Here is a 22707-nt window from a genome sequence, read left to right as displayed (position 1 = left end):
CCACAGTAGAGTACAGTACAGTAAAGAAAAGTAGAGTATAGTTCAGTACACATGAGTAGAGTACAGTATTGAGTAATATACTCTACTGTACGCTACTTTTCTTTACTGAGCTCTACTGGGCTGTACTGTGATGTCCAAACTTGTGAAAACAGACGTCTATGATTGGTACAGATTTGGTCCGTTCCAGACCAACCAAATTTGGTCTTGTTTGGGGGCAGAGACATTAGAATAATAGCAAGTGTGTAGAATAATACCCAAAAATACAAAAGAGGATATTACATTTTTCTACCTTTGTGTACCTATTCAGGATACATCACCATGAAGATAATGATATTCCTAATTATGCATTTCTGTATAGTACAGATCAGGGACCCATGTTATTATGTTCCTGTCATTAAGTCAAGGTGTCATAATAGCTGACACCCCATTCTTTCTTCAGACATCTTTTAATCTTAATTCCGAGTAGATATTTAACAGAGTTTCTGGAAAACGTGGCCACAAACGGAGGGAGATTTTACTGTTACCTAACTTTGCGTATGCACTGTTCCTCAAGTAAATGTGTTTTAGTAACATTTTCAGTGGTATTTGTTCAAAGTAGACTTCTGCATGTAGGTGTATGGTTTGTTAAACTTTGAAATCAATGGTTTATGTTTGGCATTAATTTAAATGTGAAAAAAGTATTTGCGTAATTACGTTCCCGTGGAATTGCCCATGGTCTGGTCCACTGTATTTTCCACAATAAGCCTACTACAGATTCCTGGGATAATACATTTGTAATCATGTCAATGGCATGAGTGACAGCATTGAGTGATGAGACGGATTTTTCAGGTCCGATCTGACACTCATATCTCTTGACCAAGTTCTATTCTTGGAACAAGTTCTTCTTTCATCGCTGCTCATTTAACAAAGCGGCTGTTGTTGGTGTGGCCATGGGGAAGCAGAACTAAGTAGTGTGGGACGCTTCCTCTCCCCAAGTTCCCCCTGACTAGTGCACCAGCAACCCCTCTCCCAGACTGCCTAGTCTTTGTAAAGGACAATCTGTCATCGGGTTGGCACTGGGAAGTGGGAACCATCGCTTGAACAAGGGACTTTGGGCACCAACCCCAGAATGGCTTTGACCAAAATCCCCCTTGCCCGCCCTCCCCCTTTCAGCTCGCAACTCTCGGTTGGACATTTGTGTGTTTTTCTATTGGAATTAGTCTGACATAATTGGCGCGGCCACAACAGTACCAAGTACAACAGGGCTGAGAGGAAGGACTGTGTGTGTGTCAGCTCCATACTGCTTTGTGACAAACCCTTACTTACCCTTGTGACAATAAGAGGTATAGTAGAAATGCATGAGTAACCTTGTATCATAAAGGTATGTATATGATCATGTACAAGGTTATGCTATATATTGGCTTGATGCAAAGGTGTCAGATGGCATGTTTATACAGGTTTTTCACAATGTAAGGTTCATGCATGAACCAAAGTATGCTGATTGTTGAGACTAAATTAGTTAGCATGAGAAATAATGATACTATCACAATGACATCCTATACTATATGCTTAGGCTGAGAGAGAGAGAGAGAGAGAGAGAGAGAGAGAGAGAGAGAGAGAGAGAGAGAGAGAGAGAGAGAGAGAGAGAGAGAGAGAGAGAGAGAGAGAGAGAGAGAGAGAGAGAGAGAGAGAGAGAGAGAGAGAGAGAGAGAGAGAGAGAGACTGGGTGGGGCAGCATTGACACAGCTCTATGAATTCATGAAACCTGTTCACATACACTTGTTCAGAGAATCATAGCTTGAGCTGTTTTAGAGTTTGGGTCACAAGATAACCTCTATATTTAACATAATCAAATTTGATTACATTAAATAGTATATTAAATAAAGACATTCAAGGGGAATTACCAATTGAACAGTGCATCGCTCAACAAGTGTCATGCTTGATTTGCCAATCAACATCTCATACCTGATTGGGAAAGTAATTGAGAGTGATTGATACACCATCATCCTTTGCCCATAAACTATAAATGCCATGACTCTCCCCTATGAACTCATCCTCAAGACAGTGCACTTCCAACATGCTACTAAACATGAACTCACTGTTTGAACATTCTCTCCATATCTTTGATTTGCTTCCTGGAGAATTCCTTGAACTCAGTGTAGGGATTGAAGACCTTCATGCTCGGCTGATGGTGTTCACCCACTCCGTCGTTCAACTCCCCACGCCGCATGAGTTTAGCGCCCAACTCAGAGTCTGCGTTCGCTGTGGCCGCCTTCTCCTCACCCGCACCGTTCTCATGTCCCTGATCACACTCATCAACCGCCACGGGTTCCTCGGCACCGTCTTCTATTTGCAGCCGACGGCTGAGCTTTGACGACAGCTCGTCTGTGGCCATTTTAATGTGTATTTCAAAAGCTGTTGTATTTAACTACAAAACAGATGAGACACCGAGAGAGCATACACCACGGCAATATCTGCGGTCCATAGGCATGCGTCTGTCTCCTGCGTGTTTATTCCTGTGCAGACAGTCAAAATGATGAACGATTCTGGAATGCAAATTATCGTGGAAAATATTAGAATCCTCTTCCAGCAAGCAAGGACAGTGCGCGATTGTACAGCGTCAGCGAGGCGCACGAATATCTCCACTGAGATACGCTGACAGCTAACTACGTATGTTGGCTTTCAACCCCGTCACCACGCCTTTTAAAGGGACGCGCATCACAAAAGTTTCAACGTCACCAAACGTAGATTTTTGCAAATGTATTGCATATTTCTGAGATATGTATCAAAAGCTCTTTACCGTTCACAGGGGTTTTCACCGTTTTGCCATAGTAGGCTATGATGACGGTGCGCCTACAAATAGAATTCCAGGACCCAATAAATATAAATATAGCCCATGCATTGGGTTAAGACCATAATCTTTACAATAATTATATTTTGTGCCAGGCAAGAACAGAATGGTTCACTTCAGACAGCCTACATTACTCACAATGTGTGTCCTAAATTCAGTTATACCTGTCCCACACAGGTGTTCAGAAAAATGTTTAATATGGGAACATTGTCTGACGCTTTACATGTACAGTTGAAGTCGGACGTGTACATACACCTTAGCCAAATACATTTAAACTCAGTTTTTCACAATTCCTGACTTTTAATCCCAGTAAATATTCCCTGTCTTAGGTCAGTAAGAATCACCATTTTATTTTAAGAATGTGAAATGTCAGAATAATAGTAGAGGGAATGATTTATTTCAGCTTTTATTCTTTAATCACATTCCCAGTGGGTCAGAAGTTTACATACACTCAATTAGTATTTGGTAGCATTGCCTTGAAATTGTTTAACTTGGGTCAAACGTTTCGGGTAGCCTTCCACAAGCTTCCCACAATAAGTTGGGTGAATTTTGGCCCATTCCTGCTGACAGAGCTGGTGTAACTGAGTCAGGTTTGTAGGCCTCCTTGCTCGCACACGCTTTTTCAGTTCTGCCCACAAATGTTCTATAGGATTGAGGTCAGGGCTTTGTGATAGCCACTCCAATACCTTGACTTTGTTGTCCTTAAGTCATTTTGCCACAACTTTGGAAGTATGCTTGGGGTCATTGTCCATTTGGAAGACCCATTTGCGACAAAGCTTTAACTTCCTGACTGATATCTTGAGATGTTGCTTCAATATATCCACATAATTTTCCTTCCTCATGATGCCATCTATGTTGTGAAGTGCACCTGTCCCTCCTGCAGCAAAGCACCCCCACAGCATGATGCTGCCACCCCGTGCTTCACGGTTGGGATGGTGTTCTTCAGCTTGCAAGCCACCCCCTTTTCCTCCAAACATTACATTGGTCATTATGGCCAAACAGTTCTATTTTTGTTTCATCAGACCAGAGGACATTTCTCCAAAAAGTACGATCTTTGTCCGCATGTGCAGTTGCAAACCATAGTCTGGCTTTTTTACGGCGGTTTTGGAGCAATGGCTTCTTCCTTGCTGAGCGGCCTTTCAGGTTATGTCGATATAGGACTCGTTTTACTGTGGATATAGATACTTTTCTACCTGTTTCCTCCAGCATCTTCACAAGGTCCTTTGCTGTTGTTCTAGGATTGATTTGCACTTTTCGCACCAAAGTACGTTCATCTCCAGGAGACAGAATGCGTCTCCTTCATGAGCGGTATGATGGCTGCGTGGTCCCATGGTGTTTATACTTGCGTACTATTGTTTGTACAGATGAACGTGGTACCTTCAGGCGTTTGGAAATTGCTCCCAAGGATGAACCAGAGGTCTACAATTATTTTTCAGAGGCCTTGGCTGATTTATTTGGATTTTCCCATGATGTCAAGTAAAGAGGCACTAAGTTTGAGGGTAGGCCTTGAAATACATCCACAAGTACACCTCCAATTGACTCAAATTATGTCAATTAGCCTATCAGAAGCTTCTAAAGCCATGACATTATTTTCTTGAATTTTCCAAGCTGTTTAAAGGCACAGTCAACTTAGTGTATGTAAACTTCTGACCCACTGGAATTGTGATACAGTGAATTATAAGTGAAATAATCTGTCTGTAAACAATTTTTGGAAAAATGACTTGTTTCATGCACAAAGTAGATGTCCTAACAGACTTGCCAAAACTATAGTTTGTTAACAAGAAATTTGTGGAGTGGTTGAAAAACGAGTTTTAATGACTCCAACTTAAGTGTATGTAAACTTCCGACTTCAACTGTAGGTTGTATAGGTTATACATTTGAATTGTGTCATGGAATCACGACACCAGATTACTCTACTCTGTCTACTCTATTCATAAATGGCCAGCCAAAATGATCACTTAGTTTGAATACACTCACTTTTAGTAGTGTGCAAAACTCACTGCCCATAAACGTTCAAAGGTATACTTTTGAAATACTGCATAAAAATATAAACGCAACATGCAACAATTTCAACAATTTTACTGAGTTATAGTTCATATAAGCAAATCAGTCAATTGAAATAAATAAATTAGGCCTTAATCTATCAATTTCACATGACTGGGCAGGGATGCAGCCATGGGTGGGCCTGGGAGGGCATAGGCCCACCCACTTTGGAGCCAGGCCCACCCTCTGGGGAGCCAGGCACAGCCAATCAGAATTCGTTGTTCCCCACAAAAGGGCTTTATTACAGACAGAAATATTCCTCAGTTTCATCAGCTGTCCGTTTGGCTGGTCTCAGACGATCCCACAGGTGAAGAAGCCAGATGTGGAAGTCTTGGGCTGGCGTGGTTACACGTGGTCTGCGGTTGTGAGACCAGTTGGACGTACTGCCAAATTTTCTAAAACTACGTTGGAGGCGGCTTATAGTAGAGAAAATAACATTAAATTCTCTGGCAATAGCTCTGGTGGACATTCCTGCAGTCAACATGTTGGGGGGTTGGGGGGTGTAACAGATTAAAGAGTTAGCTGCACTGCCAACATGTGGGGGTATTGTAAATCTGTCTTTGAGGTTATAGTCAAAACTCTGTCTGGCAAGCATATTTAAATGACTCAATTACTTCCCCTCACTCCTTTCAAATAGTAGCCTAGATCTGCTACTCAGTAGCTCTGTACACAGAAAATCTGGTCTACATTTGTGCTCACAAGTGGAATTACGCATTTTAATAATTCAGCAGATGTGGTGTTTTGTGCAGGTAACTAATTGAAACCCATAATTAGACTGAGGTCACATTCCCCTGCTCAGACGTTGCATCCATCAACCAATGGTTGCATGCCACTTCATCAACTGTGTCGTTAACTGACATGTTGCTATAACATATGATGTGGTTAGCTGATACAATGTCTGGATAGGTATTTTAAGTAAGTTCTGTCAGGCGTCAGCCACGTCTGAGCAGAGGAACGCGCCCTGAGTCATGTGCTATGACTCACACATGGGAGGCTTGGCAGCTCTGACTCTCCTCTGTTTTCTATGAGGGAGGGGCTGCCTCAGCCAGCAACGCCCACTCTACCTGAGTCATACCATATATGGAGCGAGACGGGAGAGAATAGAGTTGTATTGCATTAGTGGAAACCAAGACTGTTCTCTGGGCAGGTCTGCCGGTTTTGACTAGCAGAAGTGACTTTTCGTAGTAGGTTAGGAGAATTAGCGTGGCAGGTTAGGAGAATTTGGTTAAGGTTAGGAAAAGGATTACGCTTAGCTAAAATGCAAAAATTGTCCCTGAACCGACTCGAACATATCTAGCTACATCCTGCCCTGAGAACGGTCTTGGTTTCAACTAATGCAATGCTGCAAGAAATAGAGAGGATTTCCGACAGAAGAAGGGGAGGTGGGAGGAAAGGTCAAAGCTCATCATACCATGGTATCAAAATCACTGTCGGATGAAAAAGGAATTTAGCCATTATGACCAAAAAGCAAGGAAGTTTTGAAATGTCTTTATTATAATATATTTATTAACAGCTTATAACATATTTAATCAAATTACAGTGATTGTCATTTAAACAATCTCTAAGTGCATCACAAAGAGATTAACAAACAAGTATAAGTACTGATTAAGCAAACAGGGATGAATACTATCAATAAATTGCGATAATAATCGTGATAATAAACGGGAAAACGATAATCATAAATCAACTGAATGAAAAAATTGATCCAAGTACCACAAGCAAATAGAATGAATACTGTATTCTCCATGACCCAGTGCAATAACAAACCTTATTTAATTTAAAACAGTAAAATAAAAACTAGACACAGTGATTAATGAACACAAAAGGCTGTGCATGTTCCTATATCTTTCCTCTAACAAAGCCTTTTCCATTCCTTCTGTCCAGCAACACTGCACTGGCACTCCCCAAAATCAATAATATCAAGGCACAGAGGAGCAACATGTTCAAAAAGATTAATGTAGGAGATTAATTTCTGCAGAGTACATTACACTCTTAGAAGTAAAGAAGCCTGGAAAAACATTTTGGGGTTCTACAAATTGGCACACAGAGGCAACCTTTACAGTTCAAATATGTTATTTGAGTAACCCCTGTGTAAAGGTTCAAACCAGAACCTTTTTGTGATGGGAGGGGTTACATTTTGTACCTTTTTACACTGAACAAAAATATAAATGCAACATGCAACAATTTCAAAGATTTTACTGAGTTACAGTTCATATAAGGAAATGAGGCCCTAATCTATGGATTTCACATGACTGGGAATACAGATACACTACCGTTCAAAAGTTTGGGGTCACTTAGAAATGTCCTTGTTTTCATTAAAATAACATAAAATTGATCAGACATACAGTGTAGACATTGTTAATGTTGTAAATGGCTATTGTAGCTGGAAATGGCTGATTTCTAATGGAATATCTACATAGGCGTACAGAGGCCCATTATCAGCAACCATCAGTCCTGTGTTCCAATGGCATGTTGTGTTTGCTAATCCAAGTTTATCATTTTAAAAGGCTAATTGATCATTAGAAAACCCTTTTGCAATTATGTTAGCACAGCTGAAAACTGTTGTGCTGATTAAAGAAGCAATACAACTGGCCTTCTTGAGACTAGTTGAGTATCTGGAGCATCAGCAATTGTGGGTTCGATAACATGCTTCAAAATGGCCAGAAACAAATAACTTTCTTCTGAAACTCATCAGTCTATTCTTGTTCTGAGAAATGGAGGCTATTCCATGTGAGAAATTGCCAAGAAACGGGAGATCTCGTACAATGCTCTGTACTACTCCCTTCACAGAACAGCGCAAACTGGCTCTAACCAGAATAGAAAGAGGAGTGGGAGGCCCCGGTGCACAACTGAGCAAGAGGAAAAATACATTAGAATGTCTAGTTTGAGAAACAGACGCCTCACAGGTCAACTGGCAGCTTCATTAAATAGTACCCGCAAAACACCAGTCTCAACGTCAACAGTGAAGAGGCGACTCCGGGATACTGACCTTCTAGGCAGAGTTGCAAAGAAGTCCAGTGTCTGTGTTCTTTTGCCCATCTTAATCTTTATTTTTTATTGGCCAGTCTGAGGTATGGCTTTTTCTTTGCAACTTTGGCCACTAAGAAGTACGGAAATGTAATTCCTGTTCATCATGTTAAGTTTGTACACTGCAAATTTGTATTTTCCTTGAATATTTATGCATATTACATATTCAAATATAATATTAATAATATTAACATTGCTGATTACATATAGTAATAAAGTGGTAACTATTCCAGCTTTGGGATTTGCATAGGCTCGAGGAACTCATACACCTCTGTAAGCCTAATTGAAGCTACAAAACTGTTAGTGTTCAACCTTAACATTTGATGACAATACAACAGGACACATGAACAGAAATGACATTTACTCCCACGGATGGCCTAAAAATATCTATCTGAAAGCCACACCCCTACTTAGCCACGCTTCCAGTACAGGGTTCCTCCAAGAACATTCTGCTACATTTAAACATGAAAGGTTCCTCCAAGAACCCCTCAACAAACCAAAGGTGCAAATATGAACCTTTGACTAGCAATGGTTCCTTGAGTATCTCTAGGGTTCTTTGAGTCAGCACTAATTAAATGGATAATAATAATATCCTAATTCAATGAAGATACAAATATATTGCTAATCATATCCTAATTCATTCATATTAGAAGAAATTACAGAAATGTTGGGTAATTTGGTGAATCTGATCAAATATCATGTAATTAAACCCTTATTACTAACATGAAATAAGACAATGTGGACACTATGCTGTTCGCTTTTTAAATGATATTTTCTCTAAAATATTTGTGTACTATAAACAAACAAAAGTGAACATGGATGTCCACTTGTCCTAACATAACACCTCACTTCTAACACACTCAGCAATGCAGACTGAAAACAGGAATAAGGGTCTGTACCTGTAGTATGCAGCAGTCTGGAAAGATACAGTAGCTGGTTCCCAAATGTTTTTGTATTGTGATGCATATACAGTAAAGTATTTAGAATGTCTCTTGACCAACCACAGTAATATTTCTAGCCAGCGCCCCTGACAGGTATACTGTCATATGTATACTTTATACTTATTTATACTGTCAGATGTACAGTTGAAGTCGGAAGTTTACATACACCTTACATACGCCAAATACATTTAAACTCAGTTTTTCACAATTCCTGACATTTAATCCTAGTAAAAATTCCCTCTCTTAGGTCAGTTAGTATCACCATTTTATATATTAAGAATGTGAAATGTCAGAATAATAGTAGAGAGAATTATTTATTTCAGCTTTTATTTATTTCATCACATTCCCAGTGGGTCAGAAGTTTACATACACTCAATTAGTATTTGGTAGCATTGTCTTTAAATTGTTTAACTTCGGTCAAACGTGGGGTAGCCTTCCACAAGCTTCCCACAATAAGTTGGGTGAATTTTGGCCCATTCCTCCTGACAGAGCTGGTGTAACGGAGTCAGGTTTGTAGGCCTCCTTCCTCGCACACGCTTTTTCAGTTCTGCCCACAAATGTTCTATAGGACTGATGTCAGGGTTTTGTGATGGCCACTCCAATACCTTGACTTTGTTGTCCTTAAGCCATTTTGCCACAACTTTGGAAGTATGCTTGGGGTCATTGTCCATTTGGAAGACCCATTTGCGACCAAGCTTTAACTTCCTGACTGATGTCTTCATGATGCCATCTATTTTTTGAAGTGCACCAGTCCATCCTGCAGCAAAGCCCTCCCACAGCATAATGCTGCCACCCCCTGCTTCACGATTGGGATGGTGTTCTTCGGCTTGCAAGCATTCCCCTTTTTCCTCCAAACATAACGATGGTCATTATGGCCAAACAGTTATATTTCTGTTTCATCAGACCAGAGGACATTTCTCCAAAAGGTACGATCTTTGTCCCCATGTGCAGTTGCAAACCGTAGTCTGGCTTTTTTATGGCGGTTTTGGAGCAGTGGCTTCTTCCTTGCTGAGCGGCCTTTCAGGTTATGTCGACATAGGACTCGTTTTACTGTGGATATAGATACTTTTGTACCTGTTTCCTCCAGCATCTTCACAAGGTCCTTTGCTTTTGTTCTGGGATTGATTTGCACTTTTCGCACCAAAGTATGTTCATCTCTAGGAGACAGAACGTGTCTCCTTCCTGAGCGGTATGACGGCTGTGTGGTCCCATGGCGTTTATACTTGCGTACTATTGTTTGTACAGATGAACGTGGTACCTTCAGGCGTTTGGAAATTGCTCCCAAGGATGAATCAGACTTGTGGAGGACTACAATTTTTTTTCTGAGGTCTTGGCTGATTTCTTTTGATTTTCCCATGATGTCAAGTAAAGAGGCACTGAGTTTGAAGGTAGGCCTTGAAATACATCCACAGGTACACCTCCAGTTGACTGAAATTATTTAAATTACACCTCCCGAAAGGGCGCAGTGGTCTAAGGCAGTGGTCTAAGGCACTGCATCGCAGTCCTAGCTGTGCCACTAGAGATCCTGGTTCGAATCCAGGCTCTGTCGTAGCCGGCCGCGACCGGGAGAACCATGTGGCAGCGCACAATTCGTCCAGGGTAGGGGAGGGAATGGCCGGCAGGGATGTAGCTCAGTTGGTAGAGCATGGCGTTTGCAACGCCAGGGTTGTGGGTTCGATTCCCATGAGGGGCCAGTATGAAAAATAATGTATGCACTCACTTAATGTAAGTCGCTCTGGATAAGAGCGTCTGCTAAAAAAATAAAATTAGCCTATCAGAAGCTTCTAAAGCCATGACATCATTTTCTGGAACTTTCCAAGCTGTTTAAAGGCACAGTCAACTTAGTGTATGTAAACTTCTGACCCACTGGAATTGTGATACAGTGAATTATAAATGAAATAATCTGTCTGTAAACAATTGTTGGAAAAATTCCTTGTGTCACGCACAACTTGCCAAAACTATAGTTTGTTAACAAGAAATGTGTGGAGTGGTTGAAAAACAACTTTTAATGACTCCAACCTAACTGTATGTAAACTTCAGACTTCAACTGTAATTCAACTAAACCTCAATGCTTTTACAAACTCTGTGTGAATGAATATCCTACATTATAATAAAACATAACAGAATATTCCCGAGTGGCGCAGCGGTCTAAGGCACTGCATCTCAGTGCTTGAGGCGTCACTACAGACCCCCACTACAGACTCCCGTGATTGGGAGTCCCATAGGGCGGCGCACAATTGGCCCAGCGTCGTCCGGGTCTGGCCGGTGTAGGCCGTCATTGTAAATAAGAAATTGTTCTTAACTGACTTGCCTAGTTAAATTAAAATAAAAAGTAAATGAGCAGTGAGGAGAGCTCCAGCTTGACTCAGCACTGCTAATGGAAGCCACCGATACTGTGGGCGAGCTAGCTGTTTGCCAAAGCAATAGTGCAAACCAGGGGCACTCTGCTGATTATAAAAAGATTAAAGCCACAATCTGGTGTTTAGTTTCAGCCCAGATTGTGCCTTTAGGGGAACACACTGGAATCTGCACAGGGCCAATTAGCTGGTTGTGTCCACTCAGAAGGGGCTGACTGAGGAGGAACAGTAATTGCTGAGGTCAACTCATATAATTAGCAACAACTCAACACAGCACTGTGGACTGCCAGCTGAAATCAAAGGCATACCAATGCCAGTGAGTGACATACTCATGTTAAAAACAGACAGAATTGATCCTGATTAATGAAAGCAGACAAACTATAATGGCTTCTGGAGATGAATCAGTGTTTTTTCTGTAATGGTCCAGACAATAAAAACAAAAGTGCATAGAGTGACAAACATGTCTGAAAATCGTACCATCTGTTTGTATGCACTAAAATACAAAATCTAGGTCAGTGAGTGAGGAAGACAACAAGCTTTTTTAAGAGTAGCTCTCATTACCTCTTATGGCAGGGATCATCAACTAGATTCAGCCGTGGGCCAATTTTTTATTGAGCGGACGGTCAGGGGGCCGGAACATGATTAGAAATCATTTGTAGACTGCAAATTGACCGCAAGAAGCCCAAACAGATATTTCACGAAAGCATAATAATTTCAAACCTTGCTTACATTTGTATACGATCACATATATATCTCTCTATTATGCGTGGGATTTCCTATATTAAAATCAATTAGAGCTGATTTGCTGGTGTTTTTACAGTCTTTAATGTTCAACAATAAAAAATAAAAATAAACCTTTTTTATTTTTATTGCTCAGAAAACCTGGGGGGCCAAATAACATCACTTGGGGGGCCGCCAGTTTGGGAACCCTGCCTTATGGGAATTTAGTCAAACAAATATAGAGCGAAACCAAACCATATACTGGCTCTATTATCTGTGGCATCTGCTTTATGTAGAACAATAATTAATTAATATCCTGAATAATAGATTTTGCATATGCTCACATACACAATCCCATGCACAGAGACAGACTCACACATAGGCCTACTCACTCACACACAAACACGGACACTGCCATACGTCACAAACACGCACTCAAAACAACACACTGACGTGCATGCTCGCTCACGCTTGACCCTTTCACACCTTCCCACATACACATACGCACGTATACACACAAACCACTCTCTCATCCTATGCTCACGTGACTGTGTTTGTGACGGTGTGTGCTGCTGTAAGCAAGAGAAGACTCTGATGATGAATAAATGAATCAGCTTTTCTCTCTGCCCACTGCGATAATGGACCGCAATAACCTCGAGGCATAGCGAGGAGGGAGGGAGGGAGGGGGGAGGTCTACTGCAGATAGGAGGAATAACACACTCCTTTTCCTTTGTATCCGCGGTTCAGGGGCATATTCCTGTTGTTAGTGTAGCACTCACACTCCCGAAATAGCCACTCAAATGGACGCCTTGGCCATTTTGTAATTGCTGAGATATCGCAATGACGTGTCAACCAAAATATTATACTGTATCGGCAGAAAAGTCTGTAGAAGAACGCAGAAACGTATTTGTATTGTTGTGCATAAAGACTGCCTCATTTGCCGTGGTGAATGGATGATCAAGAGTGGTGAAGTGATCTGACTAAAAGAATATAGCTGAGGCAGATATAGCCCAACATACTTTTTACATTCAAAGCTCAGAGGGAAGCTGAGAAAAGCTGCCTTTGAAACACACATCATTAACACCCACATGCTCATACATTGACTATTCCATCATCTCTACAGGGGCATTCACTCATTACGATGTGGTGCAGAGCTATACAGTATGTAGAATATATGGCTCTGAGGTGTAATAATATGCAGCCACCAGCAGAAACTTCATCATGGCCAGCAGCAGCGGTACAGTATGCGTGATGCAATGAAATAGAATGACTTGAATGGGAACGTCAGTTCTAGTAATTCTAATTCTATGGTGTGATGCACACTAGCTGTGTTCGCTAGTCTCGTAGTGATGAGTGTCCTCTGCCGAGGTGCGGAAAAGCTCAACAGTGAGTGTCACTGTATTTGTAACAAAGAACGGTTGGATGTTCAAGTCAAAAGGACCCTTGAGCCAGTCTCCTTGCCCCTGGTGTTCAGTCACTCCAGTGTAGCGGGGCAGGAGCACAGTACATTAGGAGGGCTCTGTCAGTGGTGAGGCCTGTTGAGGCTGCTGCTGTACAATGGCCAGCTCCAGCTTGGAGGCCATCTTGCTAAACTCCTTCTTCCCCAGCTGCCTCTTCAGGGTCTCCACCTCGTACTCCCTCTTCTTCAGCCTCTCCAGCAGGCTGGACGTCTTCGCTGCCGCCTGTTCAGAAGAAGAATATTTAATTATCCATTTTTCTTACAGTCCATGGAAATGTGTCTTTGGCATTGGAAGACAGGGGCCCTGTTGGAATACCTTCAAAATGTAGCCTTCTTTTCTCATTAATTTGATTGGATAAGTGAAGGTATGGTTTCCACCCTCCTGATTTCTCCAATCCAACCATTTCAGATCGGCCATAAGACACTCAGTACTTTATGCTGTCATAAGTTTCAGATTCAGATTCAGAGCATGACGTTATGGTTGTCCCAGACAGCCATTCCAATTAAGGTCACACCGGGGGTTCCTCCTCCTACCAAGGTACAATGTTTTATAGCTAATCTCATGCTATTCTATACATTTTGCCATGAGGCTGAGAGAACATTTCGCAGTTTTAAAGCTAATCTCCTGCTATTCTACACATTTTGCCCTGAGGCTGAGAGAAAATGTTGCAGTTTTAAAGCTAATAACAGGGGCTGCGGGGGTGTGTGCTACGCCTCTGTGTGTGTGTGAATTATTAATAGGTGACAGTGAGATTTCTATTGATCTTCAGTGTGGTTGACGGAACTCACACAGCCAGTGGTTGAGGTAATGAGGATCATCAAAAGAGATACAGCCTACTGGAGGTACAGTTCGATGGTTACGTTTACTTTAAACAATAAACTCAGAGTGATTTTTAGCTGCAAGTCAGAACCACCAATAATGTTTTGGGGTAGGACTGGATAGTAGAGACAATATAGGATGACTACAACTATGTTAAATAATCATTCATTAAATATCACAAAGTTCATCTGAAAGCCACTTCCTTGGAACAGAACCAAGCAGACAACATACGCTAGTAAATTGTAAATCTAGGATGTTTACGGTTTGTGGATTGAATCATGCATGACTAAAACAGTGACATCACTGCGTGTAGAGTGAGGGTGGGTATGTTGGGTGGAACAGTATCTGTCAGGAGAAGGATAGGAGCCCAGAATACAGCTAGGGCTTTATAACACCACTGGGTTTCATCTAATGGGTTTTCACAAAGTTACACAATGCAAACGTGTGTGGCTGTATTGTGTTTATATTGTCAAATTAAAAATCAAATTAAAAAATCAGTTGACACGAGTAGCAGAAGAATAGTGTGTCTGTTTGTCTATCCAGCTATGGCTCTGGCTCACCGTGTCGCCGGCCTCAGTACGGACACAGCTGTGAGAGGCTGTCTTCCCACTCCTCCTCTGGATTCTCTCCACACTCACTGCCTGTGGAGGGAAGAGAGAGAGGAGAGGGAGGTATGAGAGGGAGGGAAGTTAAGATGGAATGAGGGAATAGAGGAGAAGAGAGGGGAGGGAGAAAAGGGAGGAGAGAAAACAAAGGCTGTGTTTAGACAGGCAGCCCAACTCTGATCATTTTTTCCACTAATTGGTTTTTGGACCAATCAGATCAGATCTTTTCACATCAGCTCTTTTTCAGCGCTGATCTGATTGGTCAAAAGACCAATTTATGAAACAAATATCAGAATTGGGCTGTCTGTCTAAATGCAGCCTTAATGACATGCCATAAAGATAGTGCTGTTAATATGAAGCTTATTAAGCTTATGCTGAATACTAGCTATATTATGCTGAAAACATGTTGCTCATACCAATCCTCACCCTGATTCATAGTGACACATTAAGATGAGTCCATCTTACTCATGGATATGGGATATTAAGCTTAAACACAAAGTGAGACCGAGGGGCCACAGTGTACCTTTTGATTACTGATCTGTTTACTTACAGTATATTTACATTAACTGTACTATGCTAACAAATAACCAGAGAATGGCCACTATGATGACTGGAATCAAAATAGTTATTATTAACATGTTTGGCCACTCTAAAATCCACTTTAAAAGCATATTGCCTTTTGGCACATACAGTATATGCTGTTGAATAAAATGGCAGTTTTAAAATGTTAGTTCACAATCACACTGGATTAGGCCATGTCCCATACTACTCATACACAGAGTATAAAGACTTTTTAAAGTGTAAAGTTATGACTCCGTTCTACTAGGCTACTTCCTATACCTTACGGCTCTTTACGGCCCTGGTGTTAAGGCCTATCTCCTGGTCCAGCCTATTGTACGTCAAGGTGAATATGTGTTAAAAAACAAATCGTCCCCTGGGTTTGTTGAGTGTTTCACTCTGCTCTACTACTTCCTATACCTTACGGCTCTTTACGGCCCTGGTGTTTAGGTCTATCTCCTGTTCCAGACGGCTCTGGGTGCGGCGCAAGGCCTCGCGGAGCAGGGAGCTCTCCTGGCTCTCCGTCTCCAGCTCGGCCCTCAGCGTATCCAGACTGGCCTGGAGTTGCTGGCCCTCTGCCTGGCTCTCCCTGGGCGGGGGAGGGGAGGGAAGCAGAGGGGGAGGACAGATGTAATATAGACACTTATCAATGATCAAATAACCCTAACTACAATCCCGTTTCAAGTCACTTGAGGCAGGTGGGTTTTCTACTCAAATGAGTCAACACATTACGTAAACTCCAACCAATAAAAGTAGGTCAAATAAATAGTTGAATCTTTGTGTTGCTCCTACAGTAGCATTGCTCTTATAACTTAGTAACTACAGTTGAAGTCGGAAGTTTACATACACTTAGGTTGGAGTCATTAAAACTCATTTTTCAACCACTCCACAAATTTCTTGTTAACAAACTATAGTTTTGGCAAGTCGGTTAGGACATCTACTTTGTGCATGACACAAGTAATTTTTCCAACAATTGTTTACAGAAAGATTATTTCACTTAGAATTCACTGTATCACAATTCCAGTGGGTCAGAAGTTTACATACACTAAGTTGACTGTGTCTTTAAACAGCTTGGAAAATTCCAGAAAATGATGTCATGGCTTTAGAAGCTTCTGATAGGCTAATTGACATCATTTTAGTCAATTGGAGGTGTACCTGTGGATGTATTTCAAGGCCTACCTTCAAACTCAGTGCCTCTTTGCTTGACATCATGGGAAAATCAAAAGAAATCAGCCAAGACCGCAGAAAGATAATTGTAGTCCTCCACAAGTCTGGTTCATCCTTGGGAGCAATTTCCAAACACCTGAAGGTACCACGTTCATCTGTACAAACAATAGTACGCAAGTATAAACACCATGGGACCACGCAGCCGTCATACCGCTCAGGAAGGAGACTCGTTCTGTCTCCTAGAGATTAACGTACTTTGGTGCGAAAAGTGCAAATCAATCCCAGAACTACAGCAAAAGACCTTGTGAAGGTGTTGGAGTAAAATTATCTATATCCACAGTAAAACGAGTCCTATATCGACATAACCTGAAAGGCCGCTCAGCAAGGAAGAAGCCACTGCTCCAAAACCGCCATAAAAAAGACAGACTACAGTTTGCAACTGCACATTGGGACAAAGATCGTACTTTTTGGAGAAATGTCCTGTGGTCAGATGAAACAAAAATCTGTTTGGCCATAATGACCAATGTTATGTTTGGAGGAAAAGGGGGTGGCTTGCAAGCTGAAGAACACCATCCCAACCGTGAAGCACGGGGTGGCAGCATCATGCTGTGGGGGTGCTTTGCTGCAGGAGGGACAGGTGCACTTCACAACATAGATGGCATCATGAGGAAGGAAAATAATGTGGATATATTGAAGCAACATCTCAAGACATCAGTCAGGAAGTTAAAGCTTTGTCGCAAATGGGTCTTCCAAATGGACAATGACCCCAAGCATACTTCCAAAGTTGTGGCAAAATGGCTTAAGGAGAACAAAGTCAAGGTATTGGAGTGGCCATCACAAAGCCCTGACCTCAATCCTATAGAAAATTTGTGGGCAGAACTGAAAAAGCGTGTGCGAGCAAGGAGGCCTGTAAACCTGACTCAGTTACACCAGCTCTGTCAGGAGGAATGGGCCAAAATTCACCCAACCTATTGTGGGAAGCTTGTGGAAGGCTACCTGAAACATTTGACCCAAGTTAAACAATTTCAAGGCAATGCTACCAAATACTAATTGAGTGTATGTAAACTTCTGACCCACTGGGAATGTGATGAAAGAAATAAAAGCTGAAATAAATAATTCTCTTTACAATTATTCTGACATTTCACATTCTTAAAATAAAGTGGTGATCCTAACTAACCTAAGATAGGACATTTTGTATTATGATTAAATGTCAGGAATTGTGAAAAAAATAGTTTAAATGTATTTGGCTAAGGTGTATGTAAACTTCCGACTTCAACTGTATTTAAGCAGATAGTGGGTGACTGACACTGGTCCTCCTGTGTGTAGCTCAGTTGGTTAGAGCGTGGTGCTAGCAATGCCAAGTTCTTGGGTAAAGATTCTGTAGGGATTACATACACATTATAAAAATGTATGCACTCACTATACTATAAATTGCTTTGGATAAAAGCGTCTGCAAAGTGGCACATTTGTAGTAATGTCATGAAAATTCACTATTGAGGAAAGGGATCTATTTCAAGGCCCTGTATTCCCTTGGTTTACCTCCCTACCTGAGAGTAGTCATTTCTCTGTGTTGCTGCTGCAGTAGGGATTCCCTTCGCTGGGCCTGGCTGTGCTGTAGGGCCATGCGGCTCCGGAGCAGCTCCAAGTCTGCGTGACGCAAAGAATACAGACTGGCCCTCTCCTCCTGGGGCAGGTGCTGCAGCGACACACACCCCTGCAGCTGGCCCTCACTCAACTCCAGAGCCTCGCACAGCGCCCGTGCCAGATCCAGGTACTGAGTGCGAGAAAGAGAGAAAGAGAAAGAGAAAGAGAAAGAGAAAGAGAAAGAGAAAGAGAAAGAAAGAAAGAAAGCAAGAAAGAAAGAAAGCAAGAAAGCAAGAAAGCAAGAAAGCAAGAAAGCAAGAAAGCAAGAAAGAAAGCAAGAAAGAAAGAAAGAAAGCAAGAAAGCAAGAAAGCAAGAAAGAAAGAAAGAAAGAAAGAAAGAAAGAAAGAAAGAAAGAAAGAAAGAAAGAAAGAAAGAAAGAAAGAAAGAAAGAAAGAAAGAGACAGGGAGACAAAGACAGAATGAGAGGAGTAATTGATGATTAGTTGAATCAAGTAGGTGCTGGGCTAAGACAATAGCCTGCACACCCAGTAGCTCTCTAGGATTAGAATTGAAGAACACTGCAGCCCAGTCACCCATAGATGGCAATGGGGATACATTATGCTAAATGTCATATAGCTGTCATAGCCACCCACACTCCCCCCCCTGAAAGCATCCTTCCACTCACTGTCCTCTCGCTGAGGTCCAGGGCGTCTGATAGGTCCAGTCTGGCTGTGCGCTCCAGGGTCTCTTCCCCCAATGCTCCAGGGAGCGGCCAGCCACTCTAGATTGAAATGATCATATAACATATGACATTACACAATACTACGTTGATAATCATAGTCATCAACATTAAGAGGAATTTCGCAGCAGAGTGAGTATTGGGACGTGTTCATTGAGTGCATTTAACAAAAAAACGTTTTAATATGTTTTGCAATGGAAAAAGAAAATGAGCATTTCTTATTCGACAAGATCAGGTAGTCCCTTCCTGTTTTCATTGTGTTTTCTTCCATTTGGTGCCTAATGAACATAACCCTGGAGTATGGTTATGCAGGCTAATACAGGTGGTTAGTGTCTTACTGTAGATGTGGCCAGGCAACCTGATCTCAGAGCATTTCGTATTATTCGGTACGTAAATCCGACACTCGATTCAGGATGATATGTTACGTTTCATATGGCATGTATTAATTTGTGGGTGTCCATCACCCATTTCGTATGATATGTTACGAATTACAATTCATATTATATGTTAAGAATTTGCAAAACATACAATATGTCACGAATTTGAGAAACATTCAATACGTTAAGAATTCTAGCTAGGAGGCTAACGTTACCTAGCTGGCTAATGTTAGCTGGATAAGGGGTTATGGTTAAGTTTAGGAGTTAGGTTAAAGGGTTAAGGTTAGGGTTAGGGGAAGGGTTAGCTAAAAGAGTTAAGGTTAGGGGAAGGGTTAGCTAACATGTAGTTGCAAAGGGATGTAGCTCAGTTGGTAGAGCATGGCGTTTGCAACGCCAGGGTTGTGGGTTCGATTCCCACGGGGGGCCAGTATGAAAAAAAAAAAAGAATGTATGCACTAACTGTAAGTCGCTCTGGATAAGAGCGTCTGCTAAATGACTAAAAATGTAAATGTAAAAATGTAAGTAGCTAAAAAGTAGTAAGTAGTTGAAAAGTTGCTAATTAACTAAAATGCTAACGTTGTCCGTGATGCGATTCAAACTCGCAGCCTTTGGGTTGCTAGACATTCGCAATTTTGCCTTAAGTAACCATATTTCTTATGTAACCATACCAAACGTAACATCTCATACTAATATGAGTTCCCGGATGTACCTTTACTATGTTACGTTTAGTCTATGAGACCAGGCTGGGCCAGGTGCTTACCACTGCAGACTTCTGGGTGCTGAGTTTGCCCGCCTCATTCCCTGCTTGTTTCTTAGGTGCACCCTGCTGGGTGAAGCACTCTGAGGGAACAAACACTTACCCAAATCTCAGAGAAGAGGAACACTTTGGAGGACACAAAGTGTTATAATGTCTCCTAACTCATTAAATACATATAGAGAGAATGTACAGTGACATTGACCAAGGCATAGAGATAGGGAGCAGCACAAAAACGGCATATTTGAAAAAAATGATTTTCAAAGTGTTAGTCTTATCCCTACTTTTTCAGGGACCCCCTGAATGTTATCTGAGATAATCTGATATGGGGTCTTAGGGCCCCTGGTCACTGCCCTAATTGATCCTGCAATAGCCTTTGTCATGTTCAATTATATCACATGGGAGCAAAACATGCTGTTTGCAGGCTTTCTTTCTATATTCATAGAGTTTTGACCTTGCTTACTCAGGGGCCATGTTTGCTCCAAGGCTCCTATCCTGGCCCTCATCTCTGACAGAGCCTCCCTCTGATGCTGAATCACCTCCTCGTGTCGATAACCTCTGCACTTTGACCCCTGCTTGGCAAGCTCCCCAGGAGCGGTGACAGTGGCCATATCCTGGACACAAAGGGAAGAAAATGACGTTTGAATCATATTCATAACTCATGACAGGCACTTGAGTTTTTCCTCTGAGGGGTCTCGCTCAGGATATCACAGCTCGAAGGTAGAGGTGGGGGACAACACTAAGTGGACTCTGGGTGTAGTCAAAAAAGTCCATTGCCAGGAAGGAAGAGCTGGACGCATCACCAAATGATGGAGTATGTGTATAATGCTGAAGAGTGGTAAGTACAAAGTAGGAGGACGAGTTGAGCCCCTCACTCTGAAGAGAAGACCCCAAAGGTTCAGAATGCAGCTGGACTACGACAGTTGGGAGGTGTCCTTCTATGACTCCAAAGATATGACACCCATCTACACCCTGTTACAATTGATCACTCGTTTTTAGATAAAGCGATTCACACACAGGTGGCGACCGCATCTCACTAACAAATTATTCATTAAGAAAAATATCAATTTATATTTGTATCATGGCTATACATCCACAAATATTCCTTTATGCAATTAAGGTTTCAAATTTGTGTTTTGCACTCTTTATGCGCAAATCATTTGACTGCTGGCGTCTTGCAGGTTGAGATTATTTTTGGCTGTGCTTTATGAAAAGATTGAAGCTGTTACTAGACTATTACTTATGATTTCTTTATGATGCTTTGAGTGAAATCGAAGGAAATTATGTTGACTTGTCAAAATGCATAGAAATGCACCTCCATTGAGTTAAATGACTCAGTAGGTGTGTGACTTGAGCTCCATTCCAGCCAAGTGTCTTTGACTGCAGATCTGTGGTTGATCGTATGAAGCACACTCAGGGACACAACGCCTGTCATTGTGGTCTGTTGTGTGAGTCAGCAAGTTGGAATGCATCCCCTACTGACACAATGCAATGTTCACGATCCTCACTTCACTGTAGTGGGCCTATTGATTATAACACGGGTACTATAACAAGAGTCTGAATGGCTATGTTGTAGGTGTGAGTGAGTGAGTGACACACACACACACACACCACACACACACAGCGGTTGTGTAACAAACACAAGCCTAAATCATGTCTGGGCAGTATGAAGCTGTTGAGGCCCTCTATTTTCCATTTAGAGAGACAAACAGCAGATAAATGAGTGCCTTGGGGAATACAGAGGAGTTGTGCCATGTTGTACTGTACTGTTGTTACGGTTTACGACAAGGCGTTGCTTTACATGCGAGTGTGTTGTCAGGATGCGAGGCACATGTCATTAAACATTAGGATGTACAATGTCATATAATGTATCTCCTGCTTCTACAGTGTCCTGATAGGAGGGGGAACAGGAGATGGTCTCTTCCTCTAAAAATTGATTGTACTGAGTTAGAGGCGTGGTACCACAGCACGAGATCATTATCAGCAGAACCTGTTCAAACTGGCTTGTCTCTGAGGAAACAGAGGCAGCCGCCAGCATTTACTGAACCAGACAACTAAATATCAGACCTCTGTTTTTCAGTAACGTATTCAAGTGTATGTGTGGTGAATTTATGATGCTGCAGATTCATTTTATTCCTCCCTTGCTTTCAGTTGATCAATGTGGCTGGAGAGTGCAATACTCTTAATCTGGTCCCAGATCTGTTTGTCCTTTATAGGGTAGTCAACTCCTATGGTTGTTGTCTGGCATGATAACCACCGTATGAGTTGGCGAAACAGCACATACACATCTGGGACCAGGTTACAAACACCTGGTGTCCCTGGTCTAAATCTAAATCAGCCAGTTCACCAAAAGCCAGCAGACACAGCGGACCTCGAGGACCAGAGCCGTAAAGCACTGGCCCTGTATTCCTAAACATCTCAGAGTAGGGAGTACTAGGATCAGGTTCCCCCTTGTATTCACTCATTATAATCTAAAAGGCAAAACTGATCCTAAATCAGCACTCCTACTCTGAGACTCTTTGTGAATATGGGCCTTTATGTTATTCCACTCACCTTTGTGTGTGGTGGTATACAGGTGACAACAGAGTAGTGGACAGGCTGGGTCTGCTCTGGGTTTGTCCTCTGTTCCTTCATCTCTCGCTTTGCCCTGAGACGCTTCTCCAGGTCCACCTGACAAAGCCTGGTAGAACACAACACATTAGATAAAATCAAATCATAAAATGTA

General features: G+C 41.9%; 2 protein-coding genes across 3 annotated transcripts in view; both read right to left on the bottom strand.

The window, feature by feature from the left end:
* Positions 1-2629, bottom strand: part of LOC121538268 (EF-hand domain-containing protein D2) — a 33237-nt gene extending 30608 nt beyond the window's left edge. Inside the window, exon 1 of the mRNA XM_041846130.2 lies at positions 2079-2629. Within this exon, the coding sequence (XP_041702064.2) occupies positions 2079-2374 (296 nt within the window). The 5' untranslated portion in view covers positions 2375-2629. The remainder of the gene's footprint in view (positions 1-2078) is intronic.
* A 9330-nt stretch (positions 2630-11959) lies between these two features.
* The window catches only part of fhad1 (forkhead-associated (FHA) phosphopeptide binding domain 1), a 48985-nt gene continuing 38237 nt past the window's right edge, over positions 11960-22707 (bottom strand). For both annotated transcript variants that reach the window (XM_041870349.2, XM_041870350.2), the window contains exons 22-29: positions 22536-22662; positions 20446-20596; positions 19989-20068; positions 18798-18893; positions 18075-18301; positions 15781-15949; positions 14758-14838; positions 11960-13600 (exon numbers count right to left, since the gene is read on the bottom strand). In XM_041870349.2, coding sequence (XP_041726283.2) covers positions 13427-13600; positions 14758-14838; positions 15781-15949; positions 18075-18301; positions 18798-18893; positions 19989-20068; positions 20446-20596; positions 22536-22662 — 1105 coding nt within the window. In that variant the 3' untranslated portion in view covers positions 11960-13426. The remainder of the gene's footprint in view (positions 13601-14757; positions 14839-15780; positions 15950-18074; positions 18302-18797; positions 18894-19988; positions 20069-20445; positions 20597-22535; positions 22663-22707) is intronic.

Source organism: Coregonus clupeaformis, chromosome 24, assembly GCF_020615455.1.
Source record: "Coregonus clupeaformis isolate EN_2021a chromosome 24, ASM2061545v1, whole genome shotgun sequence".
Classification (NCBI taxonomy): Eukaryota; Metazoa; Chordata; class Actinopteri; order Salmoniformes; family Salmonidae; genus Coregonus; species Coregonus clupeaformis.
This window is presented reverse-complemented; position numbering and strand designations above follow the sequence as displayed.